General features: G+C 49.3%; 1 protein-coding gene across 1 annotated transcript in view; it reads left to right on the forward strand.

Moving 5' to 3' along the window:
• Positions 1 to 15,495, forward strand: part of LOC111141435 (TELO2 interacting protein 1) — a 45,745-nt gene extending 30,250 nt beyond the window's left edge. The window contains exons 6-8 of the mRNA XM_022493978.1: positions 1,897 to 2,101; positions 2,393 to 2,480; positions 14,765 to 15,495. Coding sequence (XP_022349686.1) covers positions 1,897 to 2,101; positions 2,393 to 2,480; positions 14,765 to 14,948 — 477 coding nt within the window. The 3' untranslated portion in view covers positions 14,949 to 15,495. The remainder of the gene's footprint in view (positions 1 to 1,896; positions 2,102 to 2,392; positions 2,481 to 14,764) is intronic.
• The last annotated feature ends 8,880 nt before the right edge of the window (positions 15,496 to 24,375 follow it).

A 24,375-nucleotide genomic window follows, 5' to 3' on the forward strand; every position in this document is an offset into this window, starting at 1 on the left:
CGCGGCCGCGTCTTTGGGGATCCCCACTCATTTTAGCTGGTCCTCGAAGAAAGCAGAGCAAAATCAGAAAGGCACAAAGAAGAAAGTAAAAGTCAGTCCCCTCTTGAGTTAGGAGCAGAAGGAACTAGCAGATGAAAAGGACTGCCAGTATTTATCGAGCCCCGTGTGTGCCTTGGCACTGCCTCCCATGCGAACGCATCTCCTCACAACAGCTTTCCAAGGTAGCCTCTGCTCTCCTCCTTTTTGACAGAGGAGAAAATAAGCTCAGAGAAGTTCAGGGATTTTCTCAGCATCACACAGCGGGTAAGTGATAGAACCCAGATCTGTGTTCGTGCCCAGGTTCTTTGCACTGCACAGGAGTCAAGATGAAGGGGCCTGGGTTCTAGCAGTGAGCTTCCTCTGCCCATCCAGGTGACTCTGGGCAAAGGCCACGCCCACCCACTTTCAAATTGGCCTTAGGAGCCTGTGTTCCACCTTCCTCATAGTATTGTTGTCAAGGCTACAGTGGGACTGTTTGGTGAAATGCTTTGAAAAGTTAAAAGCCATATATATGTGTGTGTGTCAGGTTTCATTCTCCCCGACTTAGTTTGGCTTATATCAGCACATGTATTTTGGCTTATTTATTTATATTCTTCCTTATTCTGAAAAGCACTTAAGGCAACCTACAGAGATATATTTCCCAGGGCAAGCTAACATAAATTAGGAGTAGGCGAGCAAGATGAAGCAAAGCAAAAAGATGTGTAGGGACATAAAATGAAACCAGGAATGCAACCAGTATACTTGGCAAAAGTATCTTGGTTTTCTGTAAGATTCTTCAGCATATACTGGACCAAAGTAGGAGCTTATGTTTAAAACATATAAAATTGTTAATATTTTTTTCTAAAGCAAAATATACAAAACCATGCACATACACACACATGCACACACACAGGGGAGGAGGGAGACTTAGGAAGAAGGAGGGGGGTCTTGCCAAATCTTATTCAGATATGCTGCCTTCCTTTATGGAAATTAATAGGTGATCTGAAATGACAGCAGGCATAGAAAAAGGGAGAAATAGAAACATGTTTGCACTGTAACTGAGGCTGCTTTTCCACCCTCAGACACACTGGTGACATCCGAGGCCTGGAGGGCCTTGTGCAGGCCAGCTGAGGGCCCTGTGGAAAGGACCTTATTCTCTGCAAAGTCGGCAAACACTCTCTGTGCTGGTTATGCCTTGCTTACCAATTTTTAAAGAAATTCCTATTATCCTGTATATTCAGCCTTGTGCAACGGGGCAAAACATTTCAATATGTTCTGCTAGAGAAAGTTTAAAACAAGACGTGTAAAGAAACCGCCCGTGGTGGAAGATGGGACGAGGGTGACATACATGGGAGATGGTGCGGTGGGACAGGCAGGGCTCTGCTGGGGCCCTGACTGCCGGGCCCGTGCCTGGACCCAGTAGAGGGACCACGGCCAGCTACTTGCCCCCCCAGGGCCTCTGCGCAGCAGCCGCTGGGCGTCACGGTGTTTGTTCAGCTAGCTGGAGTTCAAAGCACAAGCCTTCTCTCGAGGGATGTTAGGAAGAGTCAAGAGATGATCTATGTGAACTGCTTTAAGCTCTTTTTTTTTTTAACCAAAAAAGGGAGGAAAATCAAGGTATTAATCATATTATTCATCCAACCCTAGATTCCTTTGAATTATTCCCCGTGTAATCTGTATTTATGGATAGAAGCAGCCATGCCTTGGGAGCAGAGACCTCCGAATTCATAACTGTCAGAATCACAAACCATGGGCAAGAAATTAACAGCAGTAATTCTATTTTTTTTTCCCCCCAAGAAGAAATTGAATTACCACACATTCCTTAGCTCTGTGCTGCCTGGCAATGTGCAGTCACCAGAGCCGGGGCTGTTTCTACAGGTCTTGCGTACCCTGGGAGGCAAGTGTGGCGACTTTCTGAGGAGCCGATTCTGCAAAGACATCCTGCCCCAGCTGGCCGGCTCCTTAGTCACCCAGGCTCCCGTCAGCGCCCGGGCCGGACCGGTGTACACACACATGCTGGCCTTCAAGCTACAGCTAGCCGTTCTGCAGGGCCTGGGCCCCCTCTGCGAAAGACTGGACCTCGGTAGGTACCAGCCACCCTCCCCTGGGGACACACAGCCTGCGTGCGATCTGGCCAGCACCGTGGCACCCGGCACCCAGTCGTGCTCCCTCCTCTCCCTTCGTGGGTACCTCCTTCAGTTTTACTTCGCCCTCGTTTCCCCACCTATCTTGTTGTGCTTTTCTGACTCACGGGATGGAGTCAAGAGCCCGGGGCCTCTCGCCTCGCTGTTCCAGGTCCAGCAGACAGCAGTCGTTCTGCTTGTCCCAGATGAAGTCTGAGCCCCGATGCTTGTTCTGTTTCTCCCCTCCGCAGGTGAGGGTGACCTGAATAAAGTGGCTGATGCCTGCTTGATTTACCTCAGCGTCAAACAGCCCGTGAAATTACAAGAGGCTGCCAGGAGGTACGTCTGCTTGATCACCCACATCTCTTTACGTTTGCTCTAAATTATAGATGATTTGCTAATGGCGAGCAGAGTCAAGGCATCTCCGCTCTCTTCTCTCCTCACTCTTCTCGCCGGGTTAAGATGCTTTCTTTAACTGGGCCAACTCTAGAGGTGGTATTTTTACTAGATGCATTTCTCTTTGCAAGTAACCTTTCCCTCTGCTGCAGTGTCAGCAGTAATTCCAAAGGGGCAAAAAGCAGAAAGATGGTGTGCAAACAGGACAAAGCAGTTCTCCTGGGAGGAGAGAGATCTGGTTCTAGGCCCTATTCTAGTGATTGAGTGACCCTGGCACCTGTCTGGACCGCGGCTCCTTCTTCTGCAAAGCATAAGCATTGGGTTACTGATCGGGCACACCTTGACTCCCCAGAGCATCTGAGTGGACGTCAGGTGTTCTGAACCCTCGCACTTTGTACACAAAATGGGGCGTGTACAAGCAAACCCTTAAACATTCCTTTCTCTGGATCGAGTCCATGGCATTCATCTGATGATAGTAGGCATCTGTGAACTGAGGGACATAAAGAATCGCTAGACTAATGGTCTAAAGGGCCTTTTCCAACTCTGAAATGAGGTGGTTGTGATTTCCAAGAGTTTTACTTATTCTCAAGTAGCTGTGCCACCGCTAATGGGAGAAGCTATGTCTGGTTCCTTGAGCCCCAAAGGATTTTTCTCAAAAGCTAAAATTCTGAGTACAGCAGCATTCCCCAAACTTGAGACCAAAAATGCACTGTGGCCCCCTTGCTCCAGCTGGATGGAGAGCTGGGGCGGGGAGGCCAGAGTGGGCCTGCCATCCCCCAGTGTCTGCTACTGGAACAGAAGTTAGCTTCCCTGGCCTGGCCCTGTGTACTCCCCTGGATACTGTAGCTCCCGTGACCCAGGGCAAATCAACAATCCCTCCCACCTCTCAGGCTTCTAAAAATTAGTCCCCGATCTTCCGATCTTCCGTGGTGGGGTAGGAGTCCTCCCATTCCCTGAAGGCCTGCAAGGCCGCTCAGACTGTGAAATGAGGAAGCTGCTTGCTCCCTTATAAACCTTGCACTCTCTGGGAGTGATGGAAATATCCTTTTGGATTGATTTATTGTCCTCTGCAATTCTTTGCTCTTGATTTCCCCAGTTCCCCTTTTTCTTTCTGTCACTTTCCCGTCACTTCCCCTAGGCCCAGAATCAGTCATGGTTTCTTGAGCACAGGGGCGCATCCCAACCAGCTTCTTACCCTCAGACATTCTTGTTCCTTCAAGAACCAACTTAGGGTGAAAATAGCCCTCCCCCTCCGGGTGGTGTTCCTGAAGCTGCTCTCACACTGATTTCAGGTACAACTCAAGAAGGTAATGCATTCATCTTGAAGTAAATTCTCTGTGTGCCTGTTAACAACCAAGAGTCCCAGATATGTGACTTTTCCATTCTCTGTCCCATTCTACTTTTCCTCCGCCCACCCCAGACCCATCCTTCCAGTTCAGACCCATCAAACAAGCTAATATTCGCATTCATTATCTTTTCATTTCTAATTTTCTTTTGTGCCGCTAAAAGCAATTAAACCTGGAATTGGACCTTGCTGAGTCTTGAGTTGGTATTCAGGGTGCCTCTGGAGGAGGGAAACGCAGCCAGACCACTTGACTGCTTCGCCTTTGTTTGCTCTAGCGCATTCCATTCGGTGTTGAGTCAGATGACCTCCCTCTTGCCAGGCTGGGAGGGGAGGAAGTGCAGGGTTGATTGGTTCACAAACACATCATCTGCAAACTTATTTTGAAGCCAAGGGAAAAAAACCAGCGTTGTCCTTGATCAGGAGCTGATTTGGCATCTTGATTCAGAAATTAATAAGCTCCGTAAATAGGAGAAGAATCCTGAGACAATGGGAAACCTGGTCTCTTTGTGAGCCTCGTTATTGAAGGAAGGGAGGGCGGGGGAGGGGGGTTTGATACTGAAACACTGCGTGCCTGGTCCCCTGGCTCAGGGAGCGCTCACACCCCACATCCATTCCAGAAGGGACACCTGTCTACCTGACTTACAGACTCTCTCTTCAGACTATCCGCATCTCCTTGCCAGCCCCCTCCCCCCACTCCTACCCCTGTGTATCCCCCACGCAGCAGTCACTGACACCCGCCACACACTCATGGGAAAAGGGAAGGCTGTTGTGTTTGTTGCCAGGGCCCAAGAGGGAGCCCTGTGGCTTAGTGTTCAGCCTCCGGCCTCGGCTAAGTGTTCAAAAGAACCAGTGAGAGCCAGAGCCGTCCACAGATGCCCCGGCTTCCTTGGAGCTAGTGAGTTGCCAATGCCTAGGGGATGTCTTCTCTGTGTGACAGGGATGGCCAGGGAGGGCCAGTGGCTGCTCTGAAAGGAGATGGGGGAGCAGCTGTGTGAGGGGTGGACGAAGTTTCCTTCCATCGTACGCTTCTAGGTTCTTTGGCAGACGGATTAACGGGAGGAAAACACATTTTTTACTTCATACCTGAGGGCACTTTATAAAAACATGAGACCCAAAGTCAAGTGGGGCAGTTGAGACTTTTTTGCCACTCTGAGCTGAGGAATGGCCTAGGGGCCTGGGGCTTCAAGAGGGTGATTCACAGGACCTAAGAAGAGCAGGTGTTTGGTGATTAGAGGCTGGCCCGGCCATCCACATAGGTTAATCAGATGAAAAGTTATCTCTGGTAATAGCTCTCTTTCTGGGCGAGGCCCTCTATTCAGATTCTTCCAGGCAGTTAAAGGAGAAGTAAGAGTTTTTCTGGAATCTGCTGGGTCTTGATTGCCTCCAGCTCAGTCCACACGCCAAAGTGGCACTTTTGGGGTCAGCCTACTCTGCTCCCCTTCACGTGTCTGTGGGTCTGGCGAGTGGGGGCTGGAGCCTCCAAGGGTCAGCCTCCCTGGCTAGGGCACAGAGACACTCAGCAGCTCCGTGAAAGTTCCTCTTTGTGTGCATTACCGCTGGCTTTTTCCTCCCTCCTCTTTGCTTCTCCTGGCTCCAAAGAATGACCAAGCCTGTGTTTGCTTTTTTAATTTGTCATATTAAATAGAGCCTTTGTGGCAGGCTTTTACATCCAGGCTGTAAACTCTAGAAATGGAAATTGATCAGGGGGTGGTTGATATAACCAAGGCTGTAAATGCTAAGAACAGAAATGCCATTCCAGTTTAATGCTTTTATCTAGCGAATGTGCCTTGTAAGGAGGGGCATAAATCTTGCAACTTGGGGGAGGTGGAGGGGGGGGTAAGGGTAGGGTAGAACCTCGCCGTATGTTACCACTAGGTGTCACTGTTAACTGGCTATGCAAGAAAAATACCAGCTCCCCCAAAGTCCATCTAGTTAAATAACTTCAATGGATAACAAACGAGAAAAATCCAATTTGGCATGTGGGAGGAGGGGTCAGCATACCACATGCTGTAAACCAGGCTGGGTCCCTGAGGGTAAGCATTAGCTTACAAAGAACAGGTCAGTCATGCCCCCACCTCAACCATGGCAGAGGCCCACTCAACTGATTGAAATTCCCCAGTAGCCCTGGACGCCTCCGAGATCTCTCCCAGCATGCAGTGGGCCTCCACACTTCTGTGCCTTTCTGACCATGGAGCTCTTCCTTCTCACACATGAAAGGAATCTGAGATGAGAGCACATACCCCAAATTTCTGTGTTTTTCCTTAAAGCCAGTCAGTGCTGTCAGCTTGATTCAACTCAACTCCGTTGAAACCACGCTTCTTGGGCCTATCTCCGAGCGGCGTCTGAGGCTCCCTGTCTTTTGCAGGGAGGTCTTAAATCATCCAATAAGCCTTCCATCCTGGGGCTAAAGGGAACAGACGAGGCAGTACCTGTTTTGAAAAGATGAAGTCCATGCTCCACGGGTCTCACGATGGAAGAACAAGGCTTTCAGGCCCCTTGGTCTCCACCCCCAGTCCTGCCACCACCTGCCAACCCCCGGCGGGGATGCAGGGTGCCAGCAGGTAGTGACTGGCCGGTGCCCCTTTGGGTTGTGCAGCCGCTCACTGCTGCAGTCCTAGGCATGCTGGTGGCCAGGGGGCTCCCTCCCAGCTTCTGCTGCCTAGCCGTTGTACACGAGGACAGAGGGGACCAGCCGTGGAGGTGGACAGACCTAGGTTCTGACCTTACTGGCCCTGGGACTTGGAGCAAATGACTTCATTTCCTTATGTCTCATTTCCCTGCTCCGTAAACTAAGGGTGGTGGGAATGAATTGCATTTCTCTGCGAGGGAGGCCAGTCTGCAGGTCCATTCATTCTCCTGGCCAGCCGAGGGGCTGCGGCCTGCCAGGCACCGTTGTAGGCACTGAAATGAGAGGAGAGCAAGAGAGAGGAGGCGTCTGCCCTTACCGGGCTTGCACTCTGGAGGTGTATTTGCGTGTGTATGCACACCCCGGTTAGGGATATATGTATATATAAACGTGGCAAATAGGAGATACAGCGTGTACACATCCTCTGAACATCTGGGCACTTGGGCGTGGTGTGTCCTACTGTAAGTCTGCCTCATCTTCACCAAACTCCGAAGAGAGTTTTTTACCGCGGAATGATCTTTTCATGTTAATTGTGCCACCGCCCCCTACCACCCTCTGCGTGAGAAGTCAGGCCCAGGTTTCAAGGTTCACTTACTGGCTGACTGCCCCGCTTTCTTGCTAGCAGTAGGATCCCAGTCCATCAAAGAACCAGCCGGTGCCTTCAAACCCTGGACGAACGCGCGCTGGCACGGGCTCATTCATTTCATCCCCGTCAGAGCCCGGCTCCTCTCTTTACCCACACGTGGGCCTATTATATTTGAACAGATCAGGAGCCACAGAGGTGATCCGTTAGTTCAGCTGAGCTTGAAATTAGTAGCTCATCCCCTCAAATGTTGTGGGCAGTTTGTTTGAGCTTGGGCTGCAAGGCTGTTTCCCCCTCAGATCACACCCAGCATGGAAATGAAGGCGCTCCTAATATGTTCCCTTTTGACATTTGATTAATAGTTGACAAATCCAGACCCAAGTAGTTAGCTTTCCTATTATCCATCTTTTGACAGGCATTGCTGCTTTTCTTTTCCAGGCTCATTGTTCTAAAAATACACTCAGATCTGAAGCTGTTCACCGTGCATATACCGGCATGATTTCCTGGTGTCAAAGATAAGAGACATCTGCCATGCAGATTATAAACAAAGTGGGTTGCTGGGTTTCAGATCTGAAGGCAGGGACCTCCGTGCTACTTAAGCCAAATGCTCCCTGTCCTTCCCCTGCTTCCTTGGCGCTGTCTTGTGATTGATAATCTGCCGGGGTCTAGCATTTTACCACCCAGTGGAAAGGCAGGCGTGGGGCGTGCCTGCGTGTCTGCACAGCACACTGGGTTGGGAAGCAGGATGCACTTGATGTTCCAGGAGGCAGGACCACCTGCACAAATCCACACAGTGGATTTCACATGTCAAAAGCTTTGGCAGACCACAGGGTACCTGTTTCATCACTTTGCAGGGTCCATGGTCTGTCCTGAGCACCTAAGAGGCCGCCGTCAATGTCATGGCCTCAGTACCAAGTAAGGCAGCCAGGAAAATGGCCTTGATTATCTTATTATATGTGTGTTTATTCACAAGATTTTTTTTTTCTTAAATTAAGCCAAGTACTGTGTTGAGAGTTGAAAGATTGCAAAGATGACAACCAAGTTAGAGTGGCCTCACGTTGCTGCTCGGTGGCGGCATCACCCTGGGCCAACCAGCTTACTTCTCTTAAGTCTTCACTCCCTCATCTGCAAGACTAGAGGGAGCGCATCTGTTATTTTCCACCTAATCAAATTATTGCCAGGATTCGGTAAACTCATGCTTATTATTCTTCAGCACAGAATGTCAGCACAGAGGAAAAAGGAAGTAGTCATTGTTAGCATTATTACCTTCCTCCTGGTTCCAAAAAAAGACCCAGGTCATCTTATCAGTTAAGCGTATGCAACAACAACGACAAAAATAACAAGAGCGGGGGAAAAAACAAGGTGAAGGCAAGGTAGAGGTTACTCTATAAAGTGCGCACCGAGAGCTCCACGCCCTTGCTGGAGATGGGCCTTCAGTGCGGCCCTCGTCTTCCTCACAGGCGGAGCGTCTAGTGCACACCTTCCCGGCATCCCCAAAATAAGAAAAGAGAGCTTCGCAGAAAGAGGCACAGCTTTTCTTGGTTCTGAACCCTAAGAAAATTTCTTCAGGGGTCATCTTAGAACGCGGGGGACTGTTGTAACTAATGTCTCTAACGTCCTTGCAGTGAATGCACAAGTGCACTTCCTCGAGCGGCCGCTTCCCCGCATCCATCAGCAGAGGCTGCTGGCTTAGTGCCAACGCGTGGGTTCCAGGAAAACAGACTGGGGGGAGGGGGACCAAATAGGTAGGTTGCTACAAAGATGTCTTTATCTTCAAGGGTATGCACCTTTGGGGCGAGAGGGTGGATGTGGAGCAGGAATCACGGCATGGGGCCTGGGCCAGCCCCCACCCTCCCAACCCAGTGCTCTGGCACAGGGCTGCTTTGAAATCTGCACCTAGCAGCGTCCTGGCCAGGGGTGGGGACGTTGGGGGTGGATCTAGGCCTGCGGGGGGCCTAGAGGCAGGAGAGGCAGCCAGATGGAAGGGGCTGCTTTTAAATCCTGCCCCAGTGGGATTTAAACCCTTCTAGGTTCTGGCTTATTTTTGAATTGTCTGTGACAGATTGGTCCTCTCAGTGCCATATCTTTTTAAATATGCACAAAGCAATGGAGTCATTCAGCTGCATTTATGATACTTTGTCTTGCGGTACTTTGGGGGTGCGATTAGCAGCGTAAGCTGCTACTGGTGTTTATGGTTTTAAATTCTGTCCCCGTTGCATTTAAATATTTTTATTATCGGTCTCTGTGTGAGTATGCGAGGTGGAGCCAGATGGATAGATGGATGGTAACAGGTAAATATAGTTAAGTCTAACGAGTACATATATCCGCAGAGGCAATTGGTAGAATTTATTCGGAAAGTAAATTGTTGCTCCAAGTCATAATCCTCCATTTCCAACATTTAGAAACAAAAAAATGACCTCCTCGCAGGAGAAGATAGCTAAATTGAATAGCAAGAAAGGACAGGCTTGAAATACTGGTTAACCAATGAACCGAGACCTATTAGAGTAAATTACCAAGATAGAAACATCACCCCTCTGCTCGCTGGCTGGGACACGTACGTCGACACCCCCAAGCATCCATTTGTTTAAAAGGAAACACACAGCCTCATTTGTAGCATCGGTGCGCACCGCGTCGCAGGAGAAGAGATGGCCAAAGAGGAAAAGACTGTACAAGTTCTGCCAGGAAGGGAATAGCAGGGAAGCCAGAATAACTTTGTGGGTGTGCCTGCTTTCCAACAAGTGAGTTTGTTTCCCGATTGCATTTCGTCATGGCCGTGTAGAGACAGCCTGTATCGCGTTCCTAAGGAGACATCACCGAATAACTTCTTTAGAAGCCCAAAATAAATAAATACACAAGTCCTATACCACTGGCACTTATGCAGACAGCTCATGAGAGCGTTTTATAAATCCAGAAAGAGACAAGGAGCAGCAGATCCCTCCAGCAAGTAATTGACAGAGAAAGAGTAGCCCGTTACCCAGGAGAGCTGGAAGCCTGCATTTCACTTACGGTTTATTTAGCCTCACTGGGCCCGGATTGGCTGGCGGTTTTCTAGAGCTGCGTTTGAGCAGATGCCGGCTAGACCGAGGTGGTGAGGACGCGCTCTGGAACATTTGCATCTGCAGCAGAGCGGTTTCTTGGGGTGTTGCCACATTTCAGGGCATGAAGGAGCTGTGCTCCAGTGCCCGTGCGTGGGGATCACTGTGGACCATTGACGCAGGAAGGGGCCTTAGAACTGGTATTTGCAGAGAAGCAACTTGCCGTTTCCCTTCCTCAGGCGTCCTTCCCCAGCCCCACCCAACATGTGCACCGTGGGTCTCTCTGCTTGGTCCGTTCTCCCTTCCAGAGGCGGAGCCCGGAGGCCGGAGCCTTCCTCCGTCCGTCTTTGTATCCCACACACCCGGCTCAGTGCCTGGGCTGGAGCAGGTGAACCACAGGGAGGTGGGACCCAAGCCCCACTGACCGGATTCTAGGAGCACATTTCCTCCTGCCCCACCCCACCCCCACCGCCAGCCTTGTCACTTGGGGCAGGCCACTATTGATCATGAAGGAATGAGCGGCTTCCGTTGGTTTGGTGTCTGGAGTTTATTAGGGACTTGCTGATGCCCGTCAATTGTAGATAGGGCTGGAGTGCAGGGAAATGGCTGCCTGCACGGAGCGAAATTCAATAAAACCGCATTTTAAGTGAAAAATCAGTATAAACACCAGGCTTCTTTGCCATGGAAACGGAGGTTGCTTAGAAACTGCCTAACGGCGAGTTCTAAATTTTTTAAAGTCAAGTTATCATTTAAGCTACACGGCCCTACAGGTTATTGAGAGATAATCACTCGCCTCAGGACACTCGGAGGCATGAGGCACAGCCGAGTGCCTCCCGAAACTCTGGGGACCAGATAATCTCTTGATAACTGTGCTCCCCGGAGCCACTGATTTGGGCCTGGGGGAAGGAGAGAGAAATTTTTGTTCAGAACTTAAATGGTGTACATATATATTTTTTTAAAGTGTCTCTCTTTGGTTTGAGGAAACATGGAACCGGCCATTTGGCATTTCAACAACCATCTCTGCCATGTCTCGTGATGTATTAGGAACATTTTCCAGGCAGTTACCCCGGTCCCTTCAAAGCGGAGGCCCTCTCTTCGTCTTCTGGCTTTGGATTATGCAAAAGGGCTTTTAAGGTCTTCAGCTTTGGGCTCTTCACGTTCTGGGAACCCCACCCCCACCCCCAGCTCAGGGTGAGCAAGAACTGGCCGCAGGACAAAGTGGCAGCAGAGTTTGGAGCAAAGCTGGGCCCCTGAGCTCTCAGACAAGACCTCCTGGGCCTCCGTTCCACTCGCGGGAGGGCTTAAAGCGAACAAGGGTTCAGGTTCAGAATGTGCCCGTGTTCAGGGTTCAGCAGGTTGCGTACCTTTTGCCAAGCCGGAGCATGGTTACACCTGCCAGCTCCTGGTTGCCCAGCATGGCATCCGCTGCCAGCCTCGGGCACGCAGAGGACGAAGAATATTGCCTTTGTTTCTTCTGGAAAATAACAGGCGAAAGGAGAGCGCCATTTGCGGAGGACCGGGACCCCCACCAAGTCAGTATGAGGGAAATTGCTAGTGAAACAAAAGACAAATGTTTTGCCCTTTTCGGAGTGTCTGAGAAGTTTCCGCGGTGTGGCGGCGCTGCAGAGGTTGGTAGTGATAATTATTCCTTAGACACACACATACCCTCTAGAAGGACCAGTGTTTTCATTATGCACTTCAAAGTGTTTTCCTGCACCTCATCTCCTTAGAGCCTCGCCACAAACTTGTGAGGAGGGCGGGGCGGGTGTGATCCTCTTCCTTTGGAGAAAAAGGAAACAGGTTCACGGAGGCAAGATAATTTGCTCCAAGCCCCAGAGGCAGGAGAGGGAACGTGGATGGCTGCCTGCCCTTCTGGGGAGTCTGCCCCTTTAAGAGCTAAGAAAGGAGACCCAAAATAATCCTTGCAAGAGTTTGGCTCTCACTTAATACAAGAAGGTGGGCTTCCTACACTCATTCTTCCTTGGCCTCCCTGTGAGCACTGTATTTGGTACTCTCCCAGGGCGGGGCGCCTGGGGGGCTCAGTTGCTTAATAGACTGCCTTCGGCTCAGGTCATGATCCTGGAGTCCCAGGATGAGTCCAGCATCCCATTCCCTGCTCAGCGGGGAGTCTGCTTCTCCCTCTGACCACCCCCCATGCTCTCTTTCTCCTGTCATTTCTCTCTCTCTCAAATAAATAAAATCTTAAAAAAATAAAAAACAAAAAACAAACCTAGTTCTCGCAGGGCAAGGAGAGTGGCTTCTTCCCTTTTCCTTTCCTGCCAGGGAGTACAACATCTGCATTTAGCATGTTAAAAAGGACTCAGAGTGAACATTGCAACATGTTCTTGCTGAGTTAAGTCAGAGCGGAACCGTGACTGAGGTGGGCCACAGCCTCACTTCGCTGTTGCCCAGATCAGAATATTCCTTAGTGCGCCAGGCTGTAGCCTGAGAAACCGTTCCAGTTCTGGAAGGGGGAAAAAAAAATCAAATGAAACCATTTGCATTCTAACCGTCTTTGGCACCAGGGAAAACTGTCAACTGTGTCACCGTAAATAGAAATCAGCTTCCCATTTTTGGTGTGTTTTTTTTTTTCATAATTTCCCTTGCCACTCTAATTATCAAAGATATTTTTGTTTTTAAACAAAAATTGTCTCCCACGCAGGCCCCATCTCCTTTCTGCGGCAAAGTGGAAACGATGAATTAGAATATTCTAATCACTTCTCCGGCAACCACCGCTGAGATTATAAGCACAAGATTATCCTAAGTAAAGAAAACTTAAATGGTTTAGGTACAAACCAGGCCAGGAAAATTTTCAAAGGGCCCCCTCCCACCTGCCTCCCTTGCCTCCTTAGCAGATGTCTATTAAACCCAAGGAACAAAGCAAAACTGGCTTCCCCCCAGGGTAAGACCCAAATCTCCGAAGGGCACAGGGTTTTCAGATTAACAAAATTAAAAACAGAATTTAGCTCCATTCAGGAAGCATTTAAATTCCTGATTGTTGTCCAGCAATATGAGAGGGACTTCTCAGTCATCAAGAATAAAATGTGATTCATCAGATACGTACCATCCACCCTCTTACTTGGTACATAGGGATCGCCTGGGCTAGACACTGTAGGGCTGGATCCGTGTTTCCTCATTTAAACCACAGCAAAACCGTGAATGAAGTACATCCCTTGTCTCTAGAATGAGGGGACTGAAGTCCACTCAAATCATCTCCCCCAGCTACCGAGCAGTGATGGCCAAGATAACGTGAATCCTGTGGGGAGACTGCACTAGACTGTTCTTGGAGATGAACAGTCACCCTCTCCTTTAGATCCTTTCATAGGGTGTAATTTTCCAGTTGTCTTAAGCTATTACCATGTAGTGTCATAAATCACTTGTTAAATATAAGAACCAAGGGCGCCTGGGTGGCTCAGTGGGTTAAGCGTCTGCCTTCGGCTCAGGTCACGATCTCCAGGGTCCTGGGATCAAGTCCCGTGTCGGGCTCCCTGCTCGGTGGGGATTCTGCTTCTCCCCCCTCCACCTCCTGCTCTCTCCCTTTCTCGCTCTCTAAATAAAATCTTTACCAAAAATATAAATAAATAAATAAATAAATAAAAGAACCAGTTAGGTCAGGTGTTTGTTGAGAACTTACCGTGTGTCATCCCAGGTGCAGCAGCAAAGCAAAAAGTCGTGGTCACAGCCCTCAGGAGCTATTTCGTGAGAAAGGGAGGTGGTCAGTAGACAGTAGGTGCTGAACAGGTATCCTGGAAGTGAGAAATAAGGGGCAGCTGCCTAAGCAAAATAGTTCGGGAAGGCAAGCCTCTCTGAGCAGGTGATATGTGCCAACAGGGAGCTGCCCATCCAGGGGAGGGCCTCATCCTTCCTGGGATGGAAAAGCCGGACTCTGAATCACTGAGTCAGCCAGGTGCGTGAAATTTGCGGTGGCCCTGGGCACGTGGTTGGTCATTCAGAAATGGGATATGAGCAGAGGAGAGGCAAGGGTGGTGACCCCAGAGTTCAGGCCAGGTTGAAGAACCTCACCCTTGGTGGGGCGTATGGTGTCGGGTGACCTGGGCCCTTCAGCTCTGTCCCTGTCGTGTGTAGGACACCAGTGCACTGGCTCAGTCGGTTCCTGCTGCAGGAGAGTAACTGGGTCTGATCCTGGCGTGAGCATGTCCAGACCACCAGGAACCCACGGCTCTTGGTGGCCAGAAGGGGCTGAGCTACAGAGCTCAGCCGCAGGCTAGTGGCCCGGGGATGAGGACCTGGGGACTTGGGAGTGCGGGCTTATTACCCTGTGAGCCTGGAATGAGGGGGGGGCCCTGTCAGTTTTCTTTGAAAACTCTTGCTCGACACCCCAGAACTTGACTGGTTTCTTTGCCAAGAGCGTGTTTGATGTCAGTGTTGTTCTGCTCGGACTAACTTTCTCCTCGACATCAATGGATATGAAACTCTTTATATGCTGTGGGACCATCCTCATGGCCCTGTCTTAGGAACGACAGTGGGTTTGCTCTGCTGTTTGAAGGGATTTGATGTTATTATCAGGTTCTCCCCCCAATAACCCACTAAGCAGCTTCTTCGGGAGAACAGCGGCCACTCTCCCCTCTTTCTGCTCCCTTGAGACGCCAGCCCACCCTCCCTTCTGTCTCTCCACAGGGTTTTCCTCCACCTGATGAAGGTGGACCCGGACTGCATCTGGTTTCTCCTGAACGAACTTTACTGCCCCGAGCAGCTCACACCTCCCCACCCAAGCCTCCCCCCGGTGCAGCTGCGGGGGACTGCCGGGCAGGGGAACCCCTACGCAGCCAATGTGCTCCGCCTGCTCCAGGAGCTGCAGTGACACCCCCCTCCCACGCACACCTGGGTGCAGCCGGATGGTAGCTCCGTCCTGCAGGCGGGGAAGACCCCACCCTGGCCCCAGGCTGTGGCGGAGAAGACTGTGACAGTGGATCCGACAGCCAATCGATTAATAAATTGATCGATCACACAACTGCTTAGAAACTGGATGGAAGGAAAGTAGCTGACTGTTATTTATACTTCATACCTGGTGTTTTCAGATGACATTGCCTGGCTCTAAGGGTTTAACTCCTTCCCTTATCGTCTCCTCGCCCCCAGCTGCTCTACAGGCCATCCCCGCCACATATGCCCCGTACAGTGAAAAGCCTAGGGGCACATGGAGGGAGGCCTCTACTAGGCACCGAGTGTGTCTCCTGAGCACCCAAGGGCCATGTGGAAGTACCACGACTCAGGGGTCTTCAGAATGCAGCCCCGCGTCACAGACACGCGCACCCCCCTCTCCTGGAACAATAAGCTGGAGCTGTTACCGGAAGAAACCTGTCAGTTTGGAGGAAAATGAAATAAAGGTGCTTCTTGGATGAAAACTATGATCAACAGCTCACTTTAAAGTTTGTTATTTAAATCGGGTGCTTTTTAAGAAATGCGTTTATGTTCTTGAATGGGTAATAGAGAGCCGTGGCCTAAAATCCAAGCAGGACAAAACAGAAACAGTGAAAAGTCAGTCTCCCCACCTTGCTCCGCAGACATCTGGTTTCCCTCCCCAAAGACAACACATGACAATTTTTTGCATACCTGTTAAGTGAAAGATTGATTCGTTTTTACTTTTTATTATGGACAGTAGTACACCTCAAGCCCCCTGTACCTGTGAACCAGGTACCAGGTACCAGCACATGGCAGTACCTGGTACCTGGTTCACAGGTACCAGCACATGGCGAGCTTTGCTTCATTGCTGCCTCATGCGTTTACCTCTGCAGCTCACCCGTCCCCCGAGTATTTTGAAGCACATCCTAGATGTCCTATCTAAACCTTTTTTTAAAAACGTACAACCACGGGGCGCCTGGGTGGCTGAAGTCAGTTAAGTGTCTACCTTTGGCTTGGGTCATGATCTTAGGGTCCTAGGATCCCGCCCCATGTCGGGCTCCATGACTTGTGGGGAATCTGCTTGAGATTCTCTCTCTCCCTCCCTCTGCCCCTCTTCCCCCTGCTTGTGCACTCTCTCTCTCTCTCTCTCCCTCTCAAATAAATCTTTTTAAAAAATAAATAAAATGTACAACCACAATAGCATTATCACACCTAAACAAATTAGCAGCTGTCCTTTCATATTGTTCGCAGTGAGTGTTTAAATTTCCCCAGCGCGTTGAATCAGGATCCAAATAAGGTATATACATTGCTGTTATCTCTATGTCCCTTAATAAATCTCTTGTAATTTCTAGATTTCCCCCTCCACCTCTCTTTTTCTCTCCCTGTATGTTTTTGAGGAAACAAGGTCATTTATCCTACAGCAGTTCCCACAGTCTGGATCTACTGATTACATCCCTGTGGGGGTCATTTCATGGGCTTCTCCTGTCACCTGTATTTCCTGTAAATGGGGAGGCAGAACAAGAGGCGTGATCTGGTTTGGGTCTTTTGTTCTTGTTGTTTTTGGCCACACTCCTCCGTAAGTGGTATTACTTACTTCCATCAGGAGGTGTATAATATCTGCTCTCTTACGAGAGCAGCGGTCCTTGGCGATCGTCACCTGGACCCACTCCCTCATTAGGACATGCGGAGTAGAGCAGTTTGGTCCCACCGCGCCTGCGGCTTGCTATTCGCGAGAGTACTTATGTGAGGGGAACATTCCTTGCATCAGCTATACAGTAACCTTGAAGGAGTTTGTGTAGAAAAGGCAGGATAAATACTTGATTTTTTTTCAGCAAAGGGATTTAAAGCACAGATTATGTAAATGTGGGCCTACACACACACACACACACACACACACACACACACACACACACACACGCTAAAGGATCCTAGGAGTGACGAATGCTTCCTCACCATATGCATGGTGAGACTCCATCCGGAGAACTCCTCCAGTGCTGTAGATAACCCCACGCTCTATAAAACCCAGAAGGCAGCTGGCATGGGGATATACTGGAGCCCCCGGCCAGTTCTGGAGAGGCCCACTCATCTCCTACTAGGGTCCTCTCTGCAAGGGCATAGGATGTCTAGCTGGGACCGCTGGTGGCAGCAGCCTGGGTTCTGGTCTGGCTCTGCCAGTGAGTCATCGGAGGCCTTCCCTCTCCTTGGGCCTCAGTTCTCCCTGTAAAGTGGAGACAGTGCACCAGAGAGACAGCTTAATCTGGGGGATCCTGAGTCTCTCCAGGAATCTGATGACATCTCAGGACCCGCTCCCCCAGAAACGTTCCTCCTCTTCCCCACCCCCCAAGACTGCAGTCATCCACTATCTCATCTCCTGCTGGGTGGGTCTGCTTAGCTGACCTCACAAATTCTATGGACAATTCTAGAGCCTTCATCTATGAGCCTGCAGGGACCCCGAGTTACGAACCCCTGAAAGAAAGATAATCACTTACCTCTCTTCTAGTTTTAAGAGTCTGGGATGATTTCCTTTGGGAAAAGGGGGGAAATACCTTCTAATTGAGAGGACCGTAAGAAGATTCACGGCATTGTTCCCAATTCCACTGGGGACACAAAGTGCTAGGCTAATTGAATCTCTAGGTCGGGACAAATGAAAAACAGGTCAGAGAGGTGGTGGGACTTACCGAGTAATACCTGGCTTCCAGGGCAATTCAAGTAGTCTGCCTTCCCAGGGTGCCTGGGCACGGCAGGCCATAATGGCGTTCCAAGAGGCAAGGAAACACACACACACATCCTGCACCGTGATGCAACTTGGGCCCTTGGGAGGCTCTCCGGGAGATAATCCATGTGGGAGGATTTGCCACAGTCTTCCAAAAACCCATCTCGTCCTCAAAGAGTAAAGTTGCTTTTGGATTCCTGCAGGCAGATTGTTGCGCTTGATTTAAAAAAAAAAGAAAAAAAAACTAATTAGAGTGCCTCTCCAGTCATTATTATATCCAGGCAACTTTAATTTGAACCCATCCAGCTGACTCATTCTAGTCCTTGTTTACGTGGGCTTCTCAAAGTGATCGTTTCCCCCTGTTCAACCCGGCTGGTGCAGTGAGGGTTTCTCCTTTCATTCAGGGTTTCTGAGTGTTGGTTTGGCTGGAGTTAAGGGTAGATACTGAGAGGCCTTGAGTTTGAGGTTCAGACATTGAGCTCTGATCTGCAGGCAGTGGATGCCTCCTGGGGGGTTCAGGAAAGCACAGAGATGGAACCGGGGTTCCTGCACGGGGTTTGGCGTGGTCCTCAGGAGGCTCGTATTGTAGAAAGAGCTCAGGTGACCTGGAGCTCCATCGGCACTGGGCTTGGTTTCGGACTCTGCCCCTTAGTGCCTGTGTGACCTTGGGCGAGTCACTTTCCTTTGTTTTCCCTTCTCTAAAATGGAGTCGCTGCCTTTGCCTCTTTGAATGGCTGCAGAGGGAAGAGTGAGTGCTGTTGTGTACACAGTGCCCAGGGTTTCGACGCTGTGCATCCCTTCCCTCCGTCCAACTCCACTGCTCACGGCTTTGGCAGGGTGAAATACATCGTCCTCTGGACAGTTATCGCTGAGGGAAGAGATGGTTTAATCTCGGAGCCTAAGACCCCCTGGAAACTAAGGAGGACCCTGACGGAAGACGGTAAGATCCTGGTAGGACAGGCAGACTATTGGCAGGAAGAGAGGATGAGGGCAGTCCAGGCAAGGAAAATGACATGACGAAGGCAGCCGGGCATCCCTGCCAATATCTGTATTCATCAGAACTCCTTCGGTTGCAACTGACAGGAGACCCGACTTAAACTGGCTTGAGCAGAAAGAAATGCCTGGGCTCACGTAGGCAGCAGCCCCACCCACCCACCCTCCTGCTCCAGATCCCACAGCCAGGCTCCGCATTTTAGCAGCCTTTCTCTATAAAGTGTCAAGGTTGGCCACTAGTTCCAGGCTGAGGTTCTCTGAGTTGAACAAGTCTAGGAGAGTGTGCACCTCCTTCTGGCAGCTCCAAGCTCAAATCCTAGGATTAGCGCCTCCCGCTTGCTCAGCAAGTCCTTCGCCCCACCCCAAACCAAGCCTTGTACATCCAAGCAGGTTTCGGGAAACTTTCTCTGCACAGGGCCAGATGGTGAATATTTTAGGCTTTGCAGGCCATAGGATCTCTGAGCCATCTTCTTGGATTTTTTTTTTTTAACAATGTTTTAAATGTGTAAAATCCTTCAAAAATAGGCCATGGGCCATTCTTTTGCCCTTGGACCTTAGTTTGCTGGTTTCTGATCATTGCATTCTCCTGGCAGGCCTAGAGGCAGGTGCTCAGATCCGCTCACCCAAAGCATATGGAGGCAGAGCTGGGGTGGAGTGGTTTCCCCCAAAAGGAAGCACTGCATTTGGTGGCCAGGCAGTGGGCAATGGTAATAGACAGCCACCACCCCATGCCTGTGGCAGGTGACCGGTGTGGCTCAGCAGCCCGGGAGGGTATGTGTGAGCAGGCTGTGCTCACTGAGGCCACATTTATGAAGGGCATTGAATGCCAACCTAGGGATTCCAGCCTTAACAGATCAAGTGGCCTTGGAAGGTTCTTGAACAGGTGAGTAATGCTCTGAAAGCAGCATTTTAGGAATATTCATCTCACGGCAGCATCTAGGAGCAATCGGAAGGAGGAGAGACCAGCGATGAGATTGTGTTTTCAAAAGTCCCAGGACGAGAAAATGTACCTCTTCCATCAACCCCAAACTGTTTGACATGCCGTGGTTCATGGGCAACTTGAGGCACATAAATATGTGCTTTAAAGTTTAAAAGTAAGAAGTGAGATGAATGGAGCCTCTGATGAGTCTTCCTCCAGCTCATGCCGGAGAGTTGAGAAGCCCTAGAAATGATTTTCCGCAGCTCCAGCCGTGATGAACAGCGCGGGGGCCCCTCTCCCTTTGTGTGACTTACCCCAGCCTCTGTGTCAGGCTTGATTGGAAGCGAAGTGCCCATACTGCCTTTCCTCCAGAGTACGGAACAGAGGCCAAATTTCGGAAAATAATTCTGAGTGATGGCTGACTCTGTCGAAGCGTTGATTGCTTTATAAATGGCATTCTCCTCTCTACGCCCCCCCCCCCCCCCCCCCCCCCCCCCCGCAGTTTTGGAGGCAGCGGCTTTTCAAATTATGCTTGAAAAGCAGCCTGATTTCCCACAGGAATCATCTCCTAGATTAGGAGCTGTTCTACCTTTTCCGACAGTTTTACCCAGAGTACAAAGCCTGTCGGCAAAGGGCGAGGAGGGAGCAATGCTGTCCTCCCTTCAAAGCCTTCAGCACAAACCATTTATGAAAATGTCTCTCACTGCAGCCATCTCCGAGCCCTCTGTCCGGAGCTGCCTGCTTCTGCAGCAGGAAAGGGTTAAAAAGCACTGATGAATGGCTGCCTCCACCCCCCCCCACCCTTCCACTTTCCCTCCTTATATAATTTACCATTCTTTTTGCACAACAGCTCCTGGGTCTCAACCTGCTCTCTCAATCAGTACCCTCACGTCCTCAGCTTCCTCCCACACAGGCAGGCTCAGAAGTAAGGAAAGCACCTTTCAGAATCTCTGAGGCCGTTTCCAAGGAAGAAGATGGTGCGGGGAGAGGTGGAGAGAAGTAGTGGAGAAGAGTCAGAAGTTCCTTCATGAAATAAAAATGTGGCATTCCCCAAGGCAGAGGTGTGGAGTAGACACAGATCTCTGCACACCCACCTCCCCTTTGCCCCATCTCCATGTCCTCTCTCGCCTCGTGGAACCTTTCCAGTGCACCCACACATTCCACCCAGGACACTGCCCAGTTCCCTAGAAGGGGGCAGAGAGGCCCCAAATGCTAACTGAACCATGCTATAGCTCACGGGTGACCTTGGGCACTCCCTCCCCATCCCTGGGCCTCAGTGGCTCTGTCTGCTCCATAAAGGGTTTGAACCAGTCACTGTCCAAGCATTGTTCCACTCCCTAAAACATCTGTGACTTGATAATAAAGTGTTGGCAAGTATGTAGGGAAACGAGCATGTAAGGTGGTACAAGCTCTTTGGAGGTCAGTCTGGCAGTATTACCAAATCTGAATGCGTGTACCTTTTGACCAGCAATTCTGCTTCTAAGAATTTAATGCTCACACATGTGCACAAAGATGTACGTGCATAGGCAATTCACTGCAACATTGTAATTTACAGAAACTCACAAATACCGAATGCTGGGTATGTGCCAGGCATTATGCCTGATGCTTTGCATTAATATCTCGAGAGACTGGGTGCAAAAGATAGAAAAAAAACCCTAATCATAGGATAGAAACATCCATCCAAAAGAGGCCAAAGCACCGCCATTCCACCCCCACCTCACATCACAGAAATTCTGGCGAACTATACGTACTGAAGGATGATCCGTCAAAAGTCATGAAATGTTACTGTTCACTATTTCCTAAAAGTAAATATAGAAATTGAAAAGAAAGCAGGAGAAGAGCTTGGGGAGGGAGGGATGGATTGGTTAAATAAACTATGGTACAACCCTATAAAAGAATGAATAAAACAGCAATAGCTATCAGAATCTAAAATGCACATCCCCTTTGACTCAGCAATCCTACCATTAGGAATTTTCTTGTCGTGTGCAAAAACGACAAACAAAGTGTTCGTTGAAGCATTGTTTGCATTAACAAAAGGTTGGAAACAACTTAAAAGTCCAGCCAGAGAGGCCCGGCTTAGTGGGTCTGTTACTAACATGTCATTTGCCATGTGGCCTTTAAAGGAAAGAGCTAGTTCTCTGTGTATATCTCCGGGATACATATTAAAGAAAATGGCAAGTAGAGCAATGCAACTGTTTATGGGGGATGAGGGTACCTTAAGTGTGGAATTTCTCTTAAAAGAACACCCAAGTGACAGGCTCTAGGAAGGGTACAGGATCAGCAATAAGAAGTCTTTTCACATTATACCCTTTATGCTCTTCACATCTTTAAAAAATATACATGTGTAACTTATTCACTCACAAAAAATTTATTATTAGGGGTGCCTGGGTGGCTCAGTCATTAAGCATCTGTCTTCGGCTCGGGTCACGGTCCCAGGGTCCTGGGATCGAGCCCCGTATTGGGCTCCCTGCTCGGCAGGAAGCCTGCTTCTCCCTCTCCCACTACCCCTGCTGTGTTCCCTCTCTCGCTGTGTCTCTCTCTGTCAAATAAATAAAATCTTTAAAAATTTTTTGTTATTAAAATATAAGACATCTGTGAGTCCATAATGCTATGATAAACTTACACTTTGGTGATAGGAGCCTGATATCATCGGGATTTCCTCTCCTGTGCTTTGCATTTCTCAAGTAGAACCAGGGCTGGAGGAGGAGGAGGCATTGCTTAATCCAAAAATGCAAAGGGATCTCAGAGAGGATCTCTTGAGGGAATGGCCAGGCACTGGGCAGGCAGCCCCCATCTCCACCCCTATGACTCCTGTGTGCATGTAGGAAAACTATTTCCCCTCTATGCCCTAGCTCACCTGAGTTGCGTAGAACCCCAAGAGAAGCAGGTCGAGCCTCAGACACTTTCGTGACTGCCCAGACAGAAATTAGGGTTCACGCTTAGTGCTTTCAAGGCATTGCATGATGCCCTCTGTCCTGCCATGGCTCTGTCTGGGGCTTGCGCCTTTTTCCCATGGAAGGGTCACCTTTCTTACCGCATTTTCAGCACCTTGGACAGGGCTGAAGTTTCCGCCGTCCTCTCAACATTAGGATGACTGAGCTCTCCAGTGCTGGAGCCCAAAGCATCAAGTAAAGGGCAAAGATAGGATTCGAACCTGAGGCTACTAACATCACATGATCAGTTATATCAGATTTATGCAACAGTATCCAAACTCTGCAGGTTGGAAACCAATTCAATTCAAAAAGCATTTTCCAAGGCTTTCTATGGACCAGGCCCAGAGACAAAAAGACATAAATGCTGCCTCCTAGGGGCTAGGCTCAAAGGAGAGCTAAACAAGACATGTCATGAGGAGGCAGCTATCTTCTGTATTAGGAGGAGGTCAGGAGCAGCTGTTAAGAGCATGGGCCTCCTGGGAGGCTCAGTGGGTTAAGCCCCTGCCTTTGGCTCAGGTCATGATCTCAGAGTCCCGGGATCAAGCTCTCCACTCGACGGGGAGCCTGCTCCCCCCCCCCCCCCCCCCCCCCCCCTCCCCTCCGCCTAATTGTGATCCTCGGCAAATAAATAAAATCTTTAAAAAAAAAAAAAAAAAAAAAAAGCATGGCCTCTAGAGATGGACAGCCTGGCTTTGAATCCTCACCCTGCTGCTTTGGGCAAGTCTCTTCATCACTCTGAGAATGGAATGAAATGGGAATAAAATGGGAATAAAAATAATACCTTGATGAAATGATAATAAAAATAATACCTCCCAAGGCACCTGGATGACTCAGTAGGTTAAGCATATGATTTCAGCTCAGATCATGATCTCAGGGTCCTGGGATCATGCCCCACATCAGGCTCTATGCTCAGTGGGGTGTCTGCTTCTCCCTCTTCCTTTCCTTCTGCCCCTGCCTCTGCTCATGCACCCTCTCTCTTTCTCAAATAAATAACTAAGTTAATAAATAAAATCTTTAATGAAATATATACATATACATATATATATACATATATATACATATATACATATATACATTTTATTTTTATATATTTATATATACATACATATATATGTATCTATATGTATGTATATATAAATATATAAAAATACATCATATATAAAATATGATATATCATATATAAAAATCATATATAATGATACCTCCCTGAGAGCATGTTGAGAAGTCAACCAGTAAAGTGCTGGACTCAGGGCCTGGCCACTGAGCAGTGTGCTATAGGAGCTGGTCATCATGATGCAGACGATGGTACCTTAAAGGTATAAATGGCATCACAGAGGTTGAACTGAAAGGAAACTGGGAGGCTTCATGGACGAGAGGCCAACCAAGCTAGCTTGCAGTATTTGCCTGTCAGACACAGAGGGGAAGGACCCCTCTGGATAGAGGAAGCAGCACGTACAGAGGTTCACACAGCACATTCAGGGCGTTGCTCATGTCAATGGGAGGTGAGAACCATAAACAGTGAGACTGAAGAAAAGGACGAAGCTTGGGGAAGGGAGGCTGGTCTGTTCAATAACCCTTTGAAAATTAGTAATGGGAAACGTCACTATAATGGAGTGGGGAGGTTTCCGCAGATGGAGCTCTCATGCCCTACCACTCATAGTCAATTTCAGACCCAGCAGGAAGAGACAGACTTGACCTTGGGCAGGCTTGACCTTGCACGTGGATACTACTCCACTACCCCAATGTGGAGAGAGATGTTTTCTTTATCCCCCCAGCAACAGCTCAGCCAATGAGAAGCCATCACACTTCAAATTCCCAGTTTACTCCAGTG

This window comes from Enhydra lutris, unplaced genomic scaffold (assembly GCF_002288905.1).
Source record: "Enhydra lutris kenyoni isolate GAN:26980312 unplaced genomic scaffold, ASM228890v2 scaffoldscaffold6, whole genome shotgun sequence".
Lineage (NCBI taxonomy): Eukaryota > Metazoa > Chordata > Mammalia > Carnivora > Mustelidae > Enhydra > Enhydra lutris.